The sequence below is a fragment of the Corythoichthys intestinalis genome, chromosome 22, assembly GCF_030265065.1.
Source record: "Corythoichthys intestinalis isolate RoL2023-P3 chromosome 22, ASM3026506v1, whole genome shotgun sequence".
Taxonomy (NCBI): domain Eukaryota; kingdom Metazoa; phylum Chordata; class Actinopteri; order Syngnathiformes; family Syngnathidae; genus Corythoichthys; species Corythoichthys intestinalis.
This window is the reverse complement of record NC_080416.1, coordinates 25,159,238-25,178,368: the sequence shown is the minus strand read 5'-3', so window position 1 is coordinate 25,178,368 and position 19,131 is coordinate 25,159,238. Positions and strand designations below refer to the sequence as shown.

Here is a 19,131-nt window from a genome sequence, read left to right as displayed (position 1 = left end):
TTGCGGTATGTGTTTTACAATATATTTTTTTTTTTAATAATAAAGTACGAAGACGCTAACACGTCACCTTTGCTCATTAATATTCATGACGTTAAGCAACTGTTGCTAGGGCGTTAGGACTTGCGTTTGAACCTCATGCTAGATGCATGTAAATAGTGTATGAACGAAATGTTTAGTGAGGAACCTAACAATTCTGTCCAAAAAATGATGTAGCTGGTGCCAAATTTACTGGTAAAGTTGTGGAACATACAAATGTTCAGTTAAAGAGATGGCTTGAGTGTCGAGGGCGGAAAAAGAGCCGACATTTATTATATCCTCTGGTTGTTTTACATCTCTGACCTTCTGGGGGGTAATTTATAATGTTATTTTGTGTAGTGATCGCAAATGCTTCTCAGTGACAGCCAACGAACACTTTTAAATTTTTAACAACAGTGGCGCCACCAGGGGGTGGCCAGGGGTGGCCACGGCCCCCCCAATACACCCTACCCACGTGACGTCACAACTCCGCCCTCCTGACTGGTGCCGCCCAATTGTCCGTCAACACATCGTGTTTACCTGTTACGGCTATGTACATTCCTCCTATTTACGGCGTGTTTTTCTGCTCGTTAACATTAATAATCAAAATGGTGAAGGCGTGTGTGGCGGTCAGTTGCAATAACAGAGAAGATAGACGGAGAGACTTGAAGTTCTACCGGATTCCGAGAGACCCGGAGAGAAGAGAGCGAGATGGGCTGCTGCAATTCGACGAGAAAACTGGGCTCCAAACGATTACCACAGATTATGTAGTAGTCATTTTATATCTGGTAAGATGCATTTAATATATATTTAGAGGGTTTGGGGCTGACAACCACAATTAAGATCATTGCTAGGCTAATCGCCGACAACATACACGTATGTATGTAGTGAGAGTGCTATCGCTAAACAGTATGAACATTAAAAGCCCTAACTCCATTGACAAACGACATGAAATACATTAGACTTGACAGTGGATGTTAGCAATAACAAAAGATTTTGAATTGAAAATTTCGTAACTCACCTTTCCAAGCACAAGATAGATTCCTGCCGAATTTTCGTGGACGAGGACCTGTTTCACCCAACCAGCAACGAAGTATTTATAAGCCTCCAAGCTCTTAAAGTTTTAAACTTTGGTGAGAATAGGCTGATTTTGTGTGGACAAGATAGTTGTACATATCAGGGTAGCTAGCAGATGTCAGGCAAATACCGCGGAGACAGCGGGTCGAAAAACATCGATTTAGGCATCAAATATGGATCTGGCGAATGGATAAACTGAAGCTTTTCTACATAACGCCTTTTATGCAACGCATCAAGTGAGTTTACGGCATCCGAAAGCACCGGGTCTTCCATGAAATGCATTATAAATTGCTCGATCAATTAAGACCATTGATAATACAGACACAAAATGACGGACAAGGGGGCGGAACCATACAGCGAGCACGTGATTTTGTGACGTCGGTGGGTAGGGTCTATAGACCCTACTCACCTACGTCACAAAATGACGTGTCGCTGTATCCGGCCGCCATATTGTCCGTATTTTTTTAGACCTCATTGTTTTCAGTTAGTCGTGCAAGTTATAGAGCAATTCATGGAAGCCCCGGTGTTATCTGACGCCGTAAACTCATTGGATGCGTTGCATAAAAGGCGTTATGTGGAAAAGCTTCAGTTTATCCATTCGCCAGATCCATATTTGATGCCTAAATCGATGTTTTTCGACTCGCTGTCTTGGCCGTCTTTGCCTGACCCTGATATTTACAACTATCTTGTCCACACAAAATCAGCCTATTCTCATGAAAGTTTGAAAAACTAAGAGCTTGGAGGCTTATAAATGCTACATTGCTGGTTGGGTGAAACAGGTCCTCGTACACGAAAATTCGGCAGGAATCTTGTGCTCGGGAAGGTGAGTTACGAAATTTTCAATTCAAAATCTTTTGTTCTTGCTAACATCCACTGTCAAGTCTAATGTATTTCATGTCATTTGTCAATGGAGCTAGGGCTTTTAATGTTTATATGGTTTAGCGATAGCACTCTCACTACATACATATATAATATGTAATAAATATGAAGTGCGATAGCACTACTCCAAATTGTCCCTAGTTGAATTTATTTTTTGGCTTTTGACCTCAATAGTGAAATTGTAAATTAATTGTATGACAACTGTCTTATTATCCCCTTATAATTATATATTTTCAGGTAGTTCATTCACAACGTCTGAGTGTATGTTGTCGGCGATTAGCCTAGCAATGATCTAAATTGTGGTTGTCAGCCCAAAACCCTCTAAATATATATTAAATGCATCTTACCAGATATAAAATGACTACTACATAATCTGTGGTAGTCGTTTGGAGCCCAGTTTTCTCGTCGAATTGCAGCAGTCCATCTCGCTCTCCTCTCCGGGTCTCTCGGAATACGGTAAAACTTCAAGTCTCTCCGTCTATCTTCTCTGTTTTTGCAACCGACCGCCACACACGACTTCACCATTTTGATTATTAATGTTAACGAGCGGAAAAACACGCCATAATAGGAGGAATTTACGAAGATCTACCGTATTCCGAGAGACCCGGAGAGGAGAGCGAGATTGACTGCTGCAATTCGACGAGAAAACTGGGCTCCAAACAACTACCACGGATTATGTAGTAGTCATTTTATATCTGGTAAAGTGCATTTAATATATATTTAGAGGGTTTTGGGCTGACAACCACAATTAAGATCATTGCGAGGCTAATCGCCGACAACATACAGTTTCAAATTCAAGATGCTTATTTCTTCCACCATCATTACATTTTGAATAATATTTAGCTGGTACCGAGTGAAAGAAGCTGGCCTCGTCTACGGATCATCAGTTAAACAGGTGTGTCCAAACCTTTTGCAAAGGGGGCCAGATTTGGTGTGGTAAAAATGCGGGGGACTACCTTGCCTGATTTACATAGAACAATATATTTAAACAAATTTTAGCAAGCCCTTCTATGTGTCACACTTGCTTTACTATTTTTTTTAATTCATAATTTCAACAGTCTCGTCTTTGTGGCTTTCTCTTTCGACACTCGGACTCTTGCGAAATACTGCTGCTGTGAAAAAATAAACTAGCTTCAAGTTGCTATAATTTCTCGCTGCGTATCTTCCCTGTAATGTTGTCGTACATGTCAGCGTGTCTTGTTTAGTAATATTGCGTCACATCGAACTCTTTGAAAACAGCGACTGTCTCTTTGCAAATGAGGCAAACACAGTTGTTGCATGTTTTATTGAAGAAATAGTCCAATATCCACCTATCCTTGAAGCGTCGGCCATCGCAGTCAACTTTTTTTTTTTTGATTGTCGCCATTTTAGAAATCAAACAGGGTAATGTTGCTTAGAGTGCTGCTCTTTTTCAAACTTTCGTGAGAAAAGGCTGATTTTGTGTGGACAAGATTGTTGTAGATATCAGGGTAGCAGATGTCAGGCAGAGAGGGCGAAGACAGCGGGTCGAAAAATATCGATTTAGGCATCAAATATGGATCTGGCGAATGGATAGACTGAAGCTTTTCCACATAACGCCTTTTATGCAACGCATCCAATGAGTTTACAGCGTCTGAAAGCACCGGGGCTTCCATGGATTGCTCTATAAACTGAATGACTAATTGAAACCATTGAGAATAGGGCTAAACAGAGACGGACAATATGGCGGCCGGATACAGCGACACGTCATTCTGTGACGTTGGTGAGTAGGGTCTATAAATTTGTTGGCCACCCCACTAGCCACCCCGCTTGCCAGTATATCGTTAGTTTGTCGTAGCATCAGTTATGCATTTCATCCCAAATGAATGCATTTCTTTTGTTTTGTTAAATGTACACCTTATGCCTAATATATACATAAAACAATAAAACAGAATTGTTGTGGAACTCAAAATGTTGACTGGACAGTTATGGACTATGCACATTAAATCATTAGTAACATAAAATATTACACAATACACCAAAATATATCAGTAGCCGTGTCCTTAAGTCTTTCTGATAGTTTCCCCCTGACCTTTTTACTGCAATAACATAATGAACACCTGAAATTATGGCTTTTAGTTTTGGTGTGCCACCCCAAGATTTTAAGTGGCCCCATCTGGCCACCCCTATGAAAAATATCTGGATGCGCCTCCATATCTTAATTCTATTAATTTATTTACACTTCCTCCTCACTAAAGTTGTTTCTTTACAACAGGAAAGGTCACAAAAGTGGCAGTCAGATACCATTTTCATTTTTTTCCAGGTCATTCATTGTCAGACAGAATCAGCACGCCAAAACGCTACGCAAAAAAATAAGTAAAATTATCAAAATGGCTTACCTATTCCAAGGGCGTAGGTTTGGCGTCAACATTGGTAGGAACAATATAACAGCATAAACTGCATGTAAATTTTTTTGCTGGGGACGGGACGTTAATAAGACAAAACAGATTATTGAACTGGGGTCAGGGCTACATTTCTCACGAATTGGAACCGAATGATTGATATGCCAAATGATCAATGCCAAAAAAATCGGTATTGATTTATACTAACTTTCACGTGTATTCCATCTAGTAACCCCCCCGTTCAATTCAAAACTGCTCAAGAAACGTTTTGAAAACTTCCAGAATAAATGACCAGATTTTATTAGCAAATTGAAATTGCAATATTTGAACAAAATTATATTAACATGCACAATAACTCCAAACTTGTAAATAATCTCTTAACTATCCAGGAATGCAAAATATAAAGATTTGTCTTAAGGCCACTCAACATTATCTGTCGCAATAAAGAAATTAAATATAACTGAAAATACCTCTTAGTCAGGGTGTAAGAAAAATGGAGCCTTTATTCAGGTAAAATACGACTGCTTTTGTCCACAAGTACAGCCAAACTCAACAAAATATGAAAACTTTTTACCTCGATTATGATTAATGTATGATTATCTGAAGAAAAACAAATGTCTGCTTCGGCTGCAAATAAAACCCTTTTTCTAAATATAGTAGAAAATATATATATATATATTTTTTTTTTAAATCCACGTCATCAGCGAATCAAATGTGTGTTTTGGGTTGAGGGGTGGACCGGCACATTCAGCAACTGAAAAGGGGTAAATGTAAGTCTGAACATAATGAATATGAGTCATTTAATAATGGTAGGGTCAATTATATCCTTACAACATAAATGAAGACAATCTTAACCACCTAAAGGGTGATTCAAATGAATGTGCCAAAATCATCACACAACATGTCAAAAATGAAAAACATTACAAAACTCTAGCTTGGACTCTAGCTCGTGTTGAACATCATTTCAAGTTGTATTCCATGTTTTATAAGTGCTCAAACTACTACTACTACTACTTACAAGGACTCAGTGTGGCAAAAAAAATGAAGATATTACTACCAAAGCATTTGTAATTGCAATCATTTTCTGGAGAAATTGAGCATTATCTGACAGAATTGCAGGGTTGCCAATACTTATTGGCCAGCAGTGTACGCAATAATAAATGTATGTCATGTCACGTGTTTGCCACAGGGTGGCAGTAAATACACATTTTAGAGAGCCAAAGAGCCAAAAATAATAATTTAATCAATGTAAAAAACTTGATGTTCAACACATGTGTCCAAGCTAGAGTTTTTTAATGATTTTCATTTTTGACATGTTGTGTTATGATTTTGGCACATTCATTTTGAATCACCCTATAATGCAAATAAGGTTGCTTAAAAGTTGGTGGGGACAAATGGAGTATCCTGAAAAGTTGCGAGTGTTATGTCCCTACCGTCCCTATGCAAACCTACGCCCTTGCCTCTTCGGGGCAGGCTGTGGCAGGAATGGATCAACATTGTCATCTGTAGGACCATGGCCCCATGACCATGACAGAATGTTTACCGCATATGACAGTGAATGGCTTCATCTCGCTGGTGTTAAACTGGTGTTTTGGACGAACACACAAGTTGATCCATTGTTCACATTTTTTTCCTCTGAGTTTTTGGCTTCGGGAAACGTATGAAGAAAACATCCTTCATATGTCGTCATGTCTAAAGTCGTTTCTCCAAGTTCCATAGCAGCAGTGTTTACTCGACATGTTCTTTTTTGAAAGATCACCGCAGAAAACAAGCAGTTATAGCATGTGTTGTATGCGAGCGCGCTTCTATGTTGACCCCCTTCCGGTTTACGATGGTGACATCACGCAGCCTTGCGGTCTGAAAATAGCACTCGTGCAGTACGCTATTGCTGTCATGTAGTTGCGCTCATTTACATTGATATGCACAGTGCATCATGTAGTAATGAAATAAACAAAGGATTTAAGTATTTTTTTATTATTGCAGAAAAATACAAACAATATATTAAAAGTCTGGAGATGGGAGTGTCCACATGATCACATTATACAGGGAGGTGCGATGGGCGTTTCAATCTTAAAGCTACACTGCTTAATTCTTAGCAGTTGTATAAAAATAAATAAAATATACATTGTTTTTCTTCAAAAAGCAAATTCATAGCTTGAAAACAACCAAACAACATTTTCATGTAACCAAAGAATAAAAATCACATTTTGATATTCTTGTAACGACTTTTGTAAATTTTGCTCCTTCAGTTTTCCAGCATCCTGTAAGTTGTGCAAGCATCCTTCAAGATCACTGCTCACTTGTCTTGATCCTAAGCTTGGGGTTGTAAAATATCCAGACCTGCTAAGGATGGAAATAAGGAATATGCAACTTTAAAATGAGGGATTTGACTTTGGTCCTCACCATATTCATTTAAAATAAAGTAGGTAGAAGCAAAAATATTTAACCTACTGTCAACAGCCTGGAATCCTGAAAGACAGAAGAGATGTTGCACATTCATACCAGCAATAAACGCAGGGACGATAAGCTTTGTTATCACAAGTAGATAAAGTTCTATTGTGGTCTGTATTGATTCTCAGTCATCTATTCTACACCATAGTAATCTGCAAAAGTTGAATGAAGGCAACTGATCTTTCTTGGTTGTTGAAAATGTTTCACCTTAATTAAAGGGCTCAACGGATAGAAAAACTTGTAGTTCTTAAAAGATAAATGTTATGATGAGTTTAAATAATTTGATATTAAAACACCTCTTGATGTTATGGTTTTTATAAAATTTGTAAAATTAGTTTAACTAGTAGGTCGCCATTGTTGTTGACATCGCAGGGCAGTGAAGTCACATTGTTACCCTGCCGGGCTTCCGGAGTATGACTCTAGCGACATAAACATGTCATCTGTTCAACCTTTTCAATTTGAACCCGAGAGAAACATTAATGAGCATGACAGCACTGTCGATATTTCACAAAACGGGCAGCAAAAGCAAAATGAACAGGAAAGACGGGATGAGATGAGACGAGAGTAGGGGGGAAAAGTGGTGTTCTGCCAAAATGGCTACACCGGCGAAACGTCCTACAAGCTCGTTTTGTTTAAATGCATACAGACAGAACATACTAAAGATGCCTGAAAAAATACTTCAACGTAGTAATATCAAATAAGGGTGATAAAAAATATGCTACGTGACTGATGTGATCAACAGATCAACAATCTGCTTTAAAGCTACCACAACACAATGCTTAAAAGTATAAGAGGGAAACACATGCAGAAAGTATTTTAAGGGAATGAAAATGTAATGAAAGACCCATAATAAAATAATAGATAAAAATAAATAAATAAAAACACAAATAGTAAATACTCGGCGCTTTTAACCAATCTGCTAATGTGTTGGACATCTCACTGGGTAGAAGGAATTGCAGTAACCCCGTAGTGTTCATCTAGTGACAGTGACAAACTACGTCATCACCCCGAGCGTCCATTGCGCACATAAAACATGTACTAAATATTATAGATTTTTAAATCAATGGCAATATTTTATAATAACATACTTTAATAAAAGAGAACAATTTTGGCTTATTACAGCCTATAAGTCTTGAAGTCCGAAGTTCCCTTTAATGTCAGTCGAAAATCTCTCCTGTGAGAGAATTTTATTCATGCCTAAAACACAACCATTATACATTATATATTGTATGCTTTGTTATGCTTGTGTGAGAACATTATAGCATAGAGCATCATTGTTATATTAATCTGTTTGAGTGTGCCTTCCCATAGACTGTATCACAATATGCCCAAATGTGGACTGTTATGTTCCTGTTTTCCAATATGCCCTGAATGAATACAATGAGTGACTGTGGCTTATCAGGCTGAGCTTATCATCGTTCTAGCTGGGACCAGTGCTCAAGGTCTCAGTTCAAAGATGTTTTTGTATGGAAAAATACCAAGGTTTGTGAGATGTTGAGTTTCGTTTCTTAGTAAGTTTCGTTTCACGGTGGGCTTCGGCACCGCCCTTTCAACAGTATGAATGCCCAGCCTTTATTGTACTTCTTTGTACTTCTGGGTGATCACAGCTCCTGGCTGGGTCACATCATTTTGTACCCGAGAGCTCTTGTTCATAAAGCCTTCGAAGCAAAGCAATCCATGGTTGGGGTCGTATTCATTTCTCTAATCGAGGTAACACTTGTCTTGGAGTTCATATTTGAGCTTCCCTGACAAGTCCAGAGACCGTCTGAAGAAACAAAAAGCAGAACTCTATCAATCAATTGAACAACCAACCAATTGACCATGCATAATAAATCTATTCACCAATCACCTAACCCATCAACCAAGCAGCTGAATAATCTGAATGCGGAACATTAATTCACTAATCATACCTTGCAATAATAACCCTCATATGACCACTTCCAGTGACCCATCAAAAAAACTCCAAACCTAAGAACTGAAGAAGACATTTGCATTAGATGGAAAACATTTTCAACAACCAACAACAGTCATGTCCCCTTCAATTAACTTTCTTCAGACAGTTGTATCGTTAGGCGTTTCTCTCACCACTGTCAACCCTTCTTCTCCAGATGTGTAGTCCTACTCCCACCGCCAGAAGGACCAGCAGCGCCCCAATGGCGCACGCAATGACCACACCAGTCGGAAACTCTGGTGGAGGAACTGAAACCAAAACAGTACTTTAAGGTCAACAGAAATGCAATCCTGTTTTTCCACTTCTGATACCCCATTAGGAAATATACATTTTTTCTCCCAAAGAGTAAACTGAGTACGGTTCTTGGTAGGGGTGTGACAAAATATCGAAATGGTGATATATCGTGATACTTTTAATCCCAAAAGGTTATCGATATACTCCTGCCAAGAATCGAGATATCGTTTTAAAAAGGTGTCAGTGTTTCAGTGTTTAGTGTCTCAGGTAACTCTAAGGCTGCCATTGACGCTGCTTGACGCCCAATCCATTTAGACTGGGAACCTTCATTCATTCGAAATAGGGCTGCAGCTATCGATTATTTTAGTAACCGATTAATCGATGAACTATTTATTTCGAATAATCGAGTAATCGGATAAGGAACATAAAAAAATACCTGTGCTGAGCCTCACGTGGTATAAAAAAAGAGGATCTATGTACAACATAAGAACAATTGGCTAACTTACATAGCAAAAGTCCGCCAGCTTAAATGCTATAAAACACTAAGGCTAACACAATGCTCTTAACAAATGGCTCAGACACATATTCCCACAAAAAATGGCTAAATATACCTTTAAACTAAATTACAAATGCATTGAAAAAAATCATTAGCTCAAACAAAAACTTAGCTTATGTTGGTCTTTACAGGGAGCAGATGAATTCAGCCATGTGAAATGAGGTAGACTAGAGGGCCGTCTGTCCACCCAAATCAATGAAAATAAATGCAAATACTTTCAAAACAAACCATTACAACGCCACTTTAATTAAACGAATACTCAAAGCAGCAAAATTTAACTTGAATCTTTTTTCTAATCGAATACTCGAGTTAATCGATTAATCGTTGCAGCACTAATTCGACACCAGCGCATTCACAGTCATTCTGTCCGATTTTTCAGGGCATTTACAGGTCACTTGCTGTTCATTTACAGGTCATTTCCTGTTGAGTTTGAGTCACTACCTAATCATTTGGGTGATTCCCAGGTCACTTCTTGTTCTGTAACTCAAAATAAACAGGAAGTGATGCATAAGATACCCCCAAATCAACAGGAAGTAACTGAAAATCAACAGGTAAATAACCTTAAATGGTCCAAAATGACCTCATTGCCTGGCATTGGCTGCCAATAACGGCCATAGACGTTCAATCGGTTTGAAGTGGAATGGATTGGACGTCTACTAGTGATAAACTCATTCCAATTCACAGCAGAAGCTTGTTTTTCTGTTTTAGTTGTTTGTAGAATATCCAAGAATGATTTCTTGACCAATGTATCTATAATCGTTGTATCGCCATTTCGTCAGATCGTTATCGTGAGTTTCGTATCGCAACTCGTATCGTATCGTGAGGTAACAAGAGGTTCCCACTCCTAGTTCTTAGTACTCTTTGCCCCCTTTCTGTGGGGGAGCAAGGACAATCCGAGGGTGGTTAGCCCCTGGTTAGAGCTAGACATAATTTCTTGTTTGTCAAAAATGCTCAGCCCTTCCAATATTTCTGGTTACAAATACAGTAAATAAGTACTTCGGTTGTGCCAAAGTGTAGGGGTTTGTTGGTGTAAGAGGGTTCAACTGTGACATTGTCAGGCTGATGACTGAGTTACCAGTTCAACTGGAGACATGATTCAAAGGACTCTTGTCTTGTATTTTTGTCCAATTTTGCCCACTTCAACTTACTCCAGTTGGTTCTGATGGCATCTTTATCCAACTTGACAACCAGCTCCTCCTTGACACCGTCGAGCTGGAACACACATTCATACTCCGCCCACTGATCCTGCGGCACCGCTGATACGTTGACGTTAACGCTCATTTGGAAGGTTCCGTCATGGTTGGGCAGGATCTCGCCGTGTTCCACGTTCTCATGGAGCTCTTCGCCACCTCTCCTCCAGAACATCATAGCTAGATCGGGGTAGAAACCTGTGGCGTGGCAACGGACCATTGACGAGGGTGTCTTCTGGAGGAGAGACATTGAAGGAAGCTCTGCGGGAGGACAGCAGAGGTGGGAGTATGTCATGTACGGTGGTATGAAAATGTATCTGAATTTTTAGGAATTTCTCCCATTTCTGCTTAAAATCACCATCAAATGTGATCTGATCTTTGTCAAAAATCACACAGACGAAAATACAGTGTCTGCTTTAACTAAAACCCCACAAACATTTATAGGTTTTCATATTTTAATGAGGATAGCATGAAAACGATGACAGAAGGAGGAAAACTAAGTAAGTGAACCCTCTGCCTAAGGAGACTTTAAGAGCGATAGAAACCATTTTTTAACATTTTAAGGCAGGTGTGTGCCCAATCACTGATGAGCAGCGTTGTTAATAACGGCGTAAGAATATAACTGCGTTACTAACGGCGTTATTGTTTTTCAGTAGGGAGCAGAGGTTGCGCTAGACATTTTCGTTGTCTGTCATTTTGACTGACAGGGTCATAAAAATCCGATCATAATCTATTTTTACCCATCACTTAAATTTTTAAAATGATAATGATGACATATTCAATAGTATTTAGTTTTCATTCATTTTTAATTAATATTGTAACGCTTGCTTGGCGGCGAAAAATTAGACACGGAAGTCGTGGTATTTTTCTCCCTCTTTTTACTCTGCTTACCGCCAACAACACCAACAAAACAACAACTCCACCCCCGAAGAAAAAGAGGCAACTATATAGACCCCAATCACCAACGTCACACAATGATCTGAATTGTGGCTGTCAGCCCAAAATCTTCTAAATATATATTAAATGCATCTTACCAGATATAAAATGACTACTACATAGTCTGTGGTGATCGTTTGGTGCCCAGATTTCTTGTCGAATTACAGCAGTCCATCTTGCTCTCCTCTTCGGGTCTCTCAGAATATGGTAGAACTTCAAGTCTCTCCGTCTATCTTCTCTGTTACTGCAACCAACCGCCACACACGCCTTCACCATTTTGATTATTAATGTTAACGAGCAGAAAAACACACCGTAATAGGAGGCATGTACGTAGCGGTAATGTGTAAACATGACGAGCTGACGGGCAATATGGCGAATCCAGTCAGGGGGGCGGAGTTGTGACGTCATGTGATTGGGGTCTATACACAGGCGGCAATCTAGTCCACCAATTGGATAACGCGCTGGCACACCGGGTGCACCAATAAGAACCTCGCGTTGATGTGTTAATCACGGTGCCGCCACCAGACCCCGGTGACGCTACAGTATTCTGACAGAATAGCCAACGACGTCATGCATTAAGAGAGACAATAGCTAATTAATATGCTCACTCGCCACCCTGTGGTCTGGGGTCTGAATTGCAACCTGTCAAAATGACGGACGGACTTCAGTTTTTTCCGTCACCGTTTTAAAAAACCGGTCAACGACGGAAATTATTCGGTTAGCGCGACCCTGGTAGGGAGTAATCCAATTAATTTTCTCATCTTGGCAAAGCCGTTAACGTTACTGAGGCGGGAAAGGCGTGCGTTACTATGCGTTACTATGTTGGTTGAATGAAAAAAGAGAGTTGGTCGTCTTATGTTCCTACCGTCCCTATGCAAACCTACGCCCTTGCCCAAATCTCTGAGCCGCAAAGGCCCTGATGCCAAAATCTTGATGTCTTGTTCTGGAAAGCAACCCCACCTTTTCTCTGTAGGACGCTCCTGCCGTAATGCACGTACTTCCTCAGCCACTGAGGGCACTTGTGGATGTAGTAGTACTTGTTGTATTCCAGTCTCTCGGATTGCGTGTCCCAAAGAAGCTTGGTCGTGAAAGCCTGCGGGGAGGGCGCTGTCCACGTCAGGGTCTCCAGGTCCAACACGATGAAGTCTTCCCCATCATATGCGTACTGATTAAAGCCTTCCACCTCACCAGTCTCATCATTGATTTCGCAGCCGTTCATTCGCTGTAAAACATGGCTGCCTGGCCGGAAACAAAAAGCACAGTCAAGGACACTATAATTATAAATTCAGTTTTACTTAAGAGTCAAAAGGAACATGTCGTACTTCCAGAACGGTTCAGCCGTTGAGTCAAAGCTTTGAGATTGTTCCTGAAGACCTGCTGGTTGCCGGAGCACTTGAACTTGTACCAGTCCAGGTGCTCCGGCTCATCCCGCACCAGCTCCTTCATCCATTCTTGTTTAGGCTCCGCAGACTGGATGTTACTGTCGCAGTAGCCAATCCGGACACCGTCCAGCTCGGCGCTACCCACAAATTCGGGGAAGTTTTGCAACCCGGAAGTTGCGGTGAGGTAGTATTTCAGGGAATGTCGTGCTGCACATATGACAGATTGGGGAGACAATATCCACTTATTATTGTGTAGTGGACATTGAGAGACAGGCCCGGAGTGACTAATCGGGAGCTTCTGGACGATTCCAGAAGGGCCGGCCGGCCAGATGGGCCGGTCCGGGTTTTATTTAAAAAAAAAAAAAAAAAAATTACACTGTTATCATTTTTTGTTTGCTATTTATTTGTGACAGTGTCACTGAGTATAACTTACATTCTGTTACCGCTGTCCCTGTGGGCCGTCTTAAAAAAAAAAAAAAAAAAAACAGTATTTTTTTTCCAGACTCATCCTCACGTGTGCAGACGAAAAATACAGCATGCAGCTCCGCCCCCTAATTGTAGTCTGTATTGAGCCAAATTAGCTGCTAACTCGGTGCTCGGATGGATAAAAAGAGCAAGGGTGGCGCTGAAAAATAAGAATTAAAAAGAGAAAAGCACTCGTGAAAGAATCGGCAAAATGCGCAAAAATAGCTAATTTTTTTCATGCAACGACCTTGCTGCCTCAAACTACAGAGGATTACAACGAAAGTGGTAAGGCCAGATGGCGAATAAAATGCAACTTGCACCGTGTGATACGACAATATGTAATTGTGGAAACTTTGGCTTCTTGTAGCACCTCACAAGGGATATGTAGCAGCAAGCATTAGCCATAATGAACACACCACAGGTGCAGAGCTGGAAGGTAGGATTGCCATGTCGTTCAGCGAGTTAACATTAGAATTAATATAATCAATTACGTGGCGTTTTTAAAGTGGAAATGGAAAATGGATAATAGTATCATTAGAAGTTGTTACAATGTGCAATACGTATTCTTTATTTTTCATATTGTTATGTTGCTATGTTTGTTTTATCTGTAAGCACTCATTTTGTTAATATTTGATGTTGCAGAAAAGGTCTTATTGATTCATTTATTTTAGGGCTGTCAAAATTATCGGGTTAACGGGCGGTAATTAATTTTTTAAATGAATCACGTTAAAATATTTGACGCAATTAACGCACATGCCCTGCTCAGACAGATTTGAATGACAGTACAGTACAATGACATGCCCACTTGTTAATTGTGTTTTATGGAGTTTTGCCGCCCTCTGCTGGCGCTTGGGTGTGACTGATTTTATAGGCTTCAGCACCCATGAGCATTGTGTAAGTAATTATTGACATCAACAATGGCGGGCTACTAGTTTATTTTTTGATTGAAAATTTTACAAATTTTATTAAAACGAAAACATTAAGAGGGGTTTTAATATAAAATTTATATAACTTGTACTAACATTTATCTTTTAGGAACTACAAGTCTTTCTATCCATGGATCGCTTTAACAGAATGTTCATAATGTTAATGCCATCTTGTTGATTTATTGTTATAATAAACAAATACAGTCCTTATGTACCTTATGTTGAATGTTTATATCCATCTTGTGTCTTATCTTTCCATTCCAACAATAATTTACAGAAAAATATGGCATATTTTATAGATGGTTTGAATTGCGATTAATTACGATTAATTTTTAAGCTGTAATTAACTTGATCAAAAATTTTAATCGTTTGACTGGCCTAATTTATTTTTCAAATGTATCATTTAATATAGTTTTTTTTTTTTAAACCCATTTTTAAATTTGTTCAAAATATGTTGTGTTGCACTTGTTAAAATAGAGCCACCTTGTTAAACAACCATTACCTGCACTGAATTGGAATACACAGAATTACAGTACACGGCTTTAGAGAACACTGAACTTAACACGTGTATGCATAATGACATAATTTTAAATGAGTGGGCCGGTCTGAGGCATGAAATTCCAGGGCCGAAAATGAGTCCCACTCCGGCCCTGTTGAGAGATAAATGTAAATGGCAAATGGTGTTATACTTGTATAAGGGAAATGACATAGTGGCTTTTTTAGTCCCTAATGAGTGAATTTTCTGGCCTTTGTTGAACAGGACGGACGGTTAAGGACACAAATAAAAAATGAATAGACTTGAAAGGCAGAGGTAACAGAGTAATAGTAATTTGTTACTGTACTTAAGTATATTTTTGTGTATCTGTACTTAACTTGTGTTCAAATATGAATTGGTACTTTTTACTTTTACTTCACTAAATTTTACAGCAGGTATTTGTACTTTTTAGTCTACAACTTTTCAAGTTGTCGCCTGCGCTACACGTTACTTTTGTTTGTTAGTTTTTTTTCTTATTGTGAATTGATAGTTGCGTTTTTATGCCTCCGGTGCAATAGATAAGCCCCATGCAACTATACCGTAACTGAACACTAGAAGCAGCAACACAAGTACGAGCAAGATTAGGCAGGTGAACAAGATATTGACTACTAAAAACTACCACACTCTTGTACAGTAGGTGGCGGTATGCACCTGATAGTTGCTTACAATCTGCCATTTAGCCAAGTTTTGGAGTTTTTGAGCTTGTTAAGCTTCTGTTTACAGTGCAGTCAATTTTATTGCTTGTTTTTCCATTCTGCACAATTTTAAATAAAACTATAAGTCAATGAATTTTCTGGTTCTTTATTTAAATATTGACTCAGATTTCTGTATGTATGACATTTTTGCATCGGGAGAAAATATTTTTACGTTTTCTTTGTAAAATTAAAGGGTTAGGGTTTTGTACCTTTACTTGAGTAAATTTTTCTGAGATATTTGTACTTTCACTTAAGTAACTTTGCACCGGTATCTGTACTTTTACTTAAGTTAAAAATTAAAAAAAAAAAAGTGAGTACTTAATCCACAAATGTTGAAAGGAGATGTTGTGGCCACAATTTACAACCAGACTAAACACATGCAGACTAACAGCCAATCGGGCCTACCCAACAACACTAATTTGGCCATATACACAAGCACACAAAAAATACATTGTACTACATTGTATACAGAAGTACTTCTCATATAGTGGGGCGACCAGTCTGTTTATTGGGTTTGAGAATGTTTGCAGCAGACAGCGGTAAGCCAAATTAATTAAGACATCACAAAAAAACATTAGATCCCAATTATATTGATAAGCCGCTTGATTGTTTTCCAGTGAAAATGTGCCGAATATTGCCATCATTCGTCCCGCTTTGTCAGTGTTACGTCAGTAAACCAGCTGCACTGTTCGCATCATATTAGGTGACATACCAAGTTGATCAGTGCAAAATAACCTCACACCATAGCAAAGGAGCTGATACTGCCTGAAGCAAAAATAAAAACTGTCCCTCTGCCCAACTAGTTTTTTTGTTGTTGTTGTTCTTTTAATTTTTGTTTTTGTTATTTTTCAGTCAAATTGTTTGGCATATTGTCCTCATTATTTATTGTTGCTAATCAATTTTAATATATTATTATTTATTGATTTCATTACATTTTAATTTTCAGTACTAAATGGTCAAAAAAATTTACCTTTAATGTATTTTTCGCAGTTTGGCTGTAACTTTTTTTTTTTTTTTAATTCAGGCAAAGTGATGCGCTTTAAGTTTTTTTTTCTTTCTTTTTTTTTTATTGAACAATATACATACAAAACAAAACACTCAAGTATCTACATCAAATACAATATTATAGATTGAGCATAACCGAACAACCAATAGCAACGACAACAACAACCAACACAACAAATACAAAAGTAAACAAAAAATCAACTTTTTTCTTTTGAGAGAGGACTTACTGAACCAACTTAAAATGTTTGAATAAAGAAAACAAATGATGGGCCTTCCTATCGATCACATCCAAGGACCAAGACTTTGCAATATGTGTAGAAATCATTTCTCCAGTGAGCCATACACGGTTTGGTTTTAAAAAAAAACCTACACTTATGAACAAAAAATTTCCCCATAAGCAATATTACATTTAAAACAAATTCTAAATTTTTATCCTTTAGATAAACACCGAATAAAATTGTTTCTCCTGTCAGGGGTACATCAGTATTCTTAGATTGCAGCCATTCGTTTAATTGACTCCAGAAGGAATGAACAACATTGCAGTGAAAAAATATATGACTTAAACTTTCTAAATCCACATCACAAAAAGTACAGTTATTCGCTTCGTGATGCGCTTTAAGTCTTTTCTGTGACAAACAAAACAATGTTATACTTTATTGTAAGTTGATATATATATTTTTTTCCTTTAACATTAAAAATGACACAATGTTATGCAGAGGTGTACTTATAATAATAATAATAATTTTAAAGAAAAATACTATTTACAGTGGCACCAAACGTTTACGTCTTCGTGTAGGGGGCGTAACATAAAATAATTGAGAATTACTGGTATACAGCAATTGCCCTTTATCAAAGGTGTTGTTTTTATCTGACTTTTGAATTTCCTTGTTTATGTCAGTTAATTTTCATGTGGAGTACACATCGCCAGTATTTTTTAATATCATATTGTTGTGCAATTGTCTTTCTTTTTTTGTTGTTGTTGTTATTTGCCACTCTGACTTACTGGAACTCGCTGTAGCTTTTTTAATTACGCTTTCAAAAATATCATGCAATTCCGTTATCTGAAGAGTCAAACTGAAACCGAAACCCCATCTGTACCTCTCCTTTTTTATTGCACTGAGGTAGCAAATAAAAGCGAATATGTAAAATCTGGGAATAAGGAGAAAGTAGAACCAACTGACCAGCAGATGTATCCTCCACATTCCAGACGACGAGCAGCAACGTCAAAACCTTCATGTTGTTGGTCTTCATCTTGGGGTACTCTAAAGGAAAGTGATGGTTGGGGGCGTGGCTATAGGATAAGACACAAGGAAGTACACTCGCCTATATTTTTCTAACTATTTTTACACACGTATCGTCCCATTTCCCAGCAAATGTTTAACCAAAACCACAGCAAATAAAATGACACATGCATCAAGGAGTCGTGTTTGAGCGTTTCCTGCTGCTGTTGCTTATATTTTTTACTACCAGCAGGTGACGCAATTGGGCATCAAAAGCCTTGACAAATAAAAAATAAAATATTTTTCTTTAAAGCTACAGCTGTAATTTGTAAAATGAATAATATTGTTGCAAATAATAATAGGAATAAAAATTAAAAGCAACAGTAAGTAATCGACTACTAATGTGGATCGTCAAACATTTTAGGTCATTTTTTAAAATTGTGTTTATTAAATATAACTTACTGACAGTTTTTTCCTTGCTTTCAATTCATTTTATTTACTCAAACTTTTAATACTGAATAGTATTAAAATTAGTATTAAATATTAATTAAGTATTAATTATTATTAATTATTAATAATAATTATTATAATAATAATACTTATTATTAATAATTAATTATTAATTAAGTATTAATAGTATTAATTAAGTATTAATAGTATTAAATTAGACATTGTCTTTATTTTATTCCTTCCATCATTCCATCAAAATTGCTCTGTTTATACTATAAATACTGTATTGGCATGAATAAAAGACGGCCCTGATTATAAGACGACCCCCTCTTTTTCAAGACTCAAGTTTGAAAAAAGACTTTTTGAACACCAAATTATTTTTTTATAAAGAAAATAATTACAGTACATCTGAAACAAATGATTATAACGATATATTTGAGAGAAGAAGCATGTTATTTTGCCTCATTCAAATCTTAATATCTGAACATTTAAATATGTAAACTAAAGTGCAATCACATTCGTAAATGAATTGCTTCTGGTTTTTGAAATGTAAATAAACCAATCTATTGTGATAAAACAACAAAATTGCAATAACTGCATTAACCATCAAAGTGAAGTTTAACTGTAACTGTCTTGAAACAAATCTGAATAAGGAAAAACATTGCAATAAAATAATGCAAACTGGTTAAACGAGAGTAGCTGAGTTCTGTCATGACAGAATATCGCTTCATTGATATCTGGCACCATCTAGCGTCGTGAATGGGGAGAGTAGCTGAGATCTGTCATGACAGAACATCGCTTCAA

General features: G+C 37.9%; 1 protein-coding gene across 2 annotated transcripts; it reads right to left on the bottom strand.

Annotated features, from left to right (window-relative positions):
* Positions 1-6,344: 6,344 nt before the first annotated feature.
* LOC130910521 (major histocompatibility complex class I-related gene protein-like) lies at positions 6,345-18,070 on the bottom strand. 2 transcript variants are annotated; one of them, XM_057827905.1, is made up of 7 exons: positions 17,839-18,070; positions 12,972-13,238; positions 12,610-12,888; positions 10,672-10,974; positions 8,868-8,981; positions 6,783-6,800; positions 6,345-6,674 (listed from the first exon to the last, which is right to left on the bottom strand). In XM_057827905.1, exons 1-7 carry the CDS (start codon positions 17,906-17,908, stop codon positions 6,643-6,645), a joined length of 1,083 nt encoding a protein of 360 aa, XP_057683888.1. In that variant the 5' UTR covers positions 17,909-18,070; the 3' UTR covers positions 6,345-6,642. The 2 variants fall into 2 exon arrangements, with proteins under 2 accessions (XP_057683888.1, XP_057683889.1); XM_057827906.1 differs by having other exon boundaries at positions 6,345-6,671.
* Positions 18,071-19,131: the final 1,061 nt, after the last annotated feature.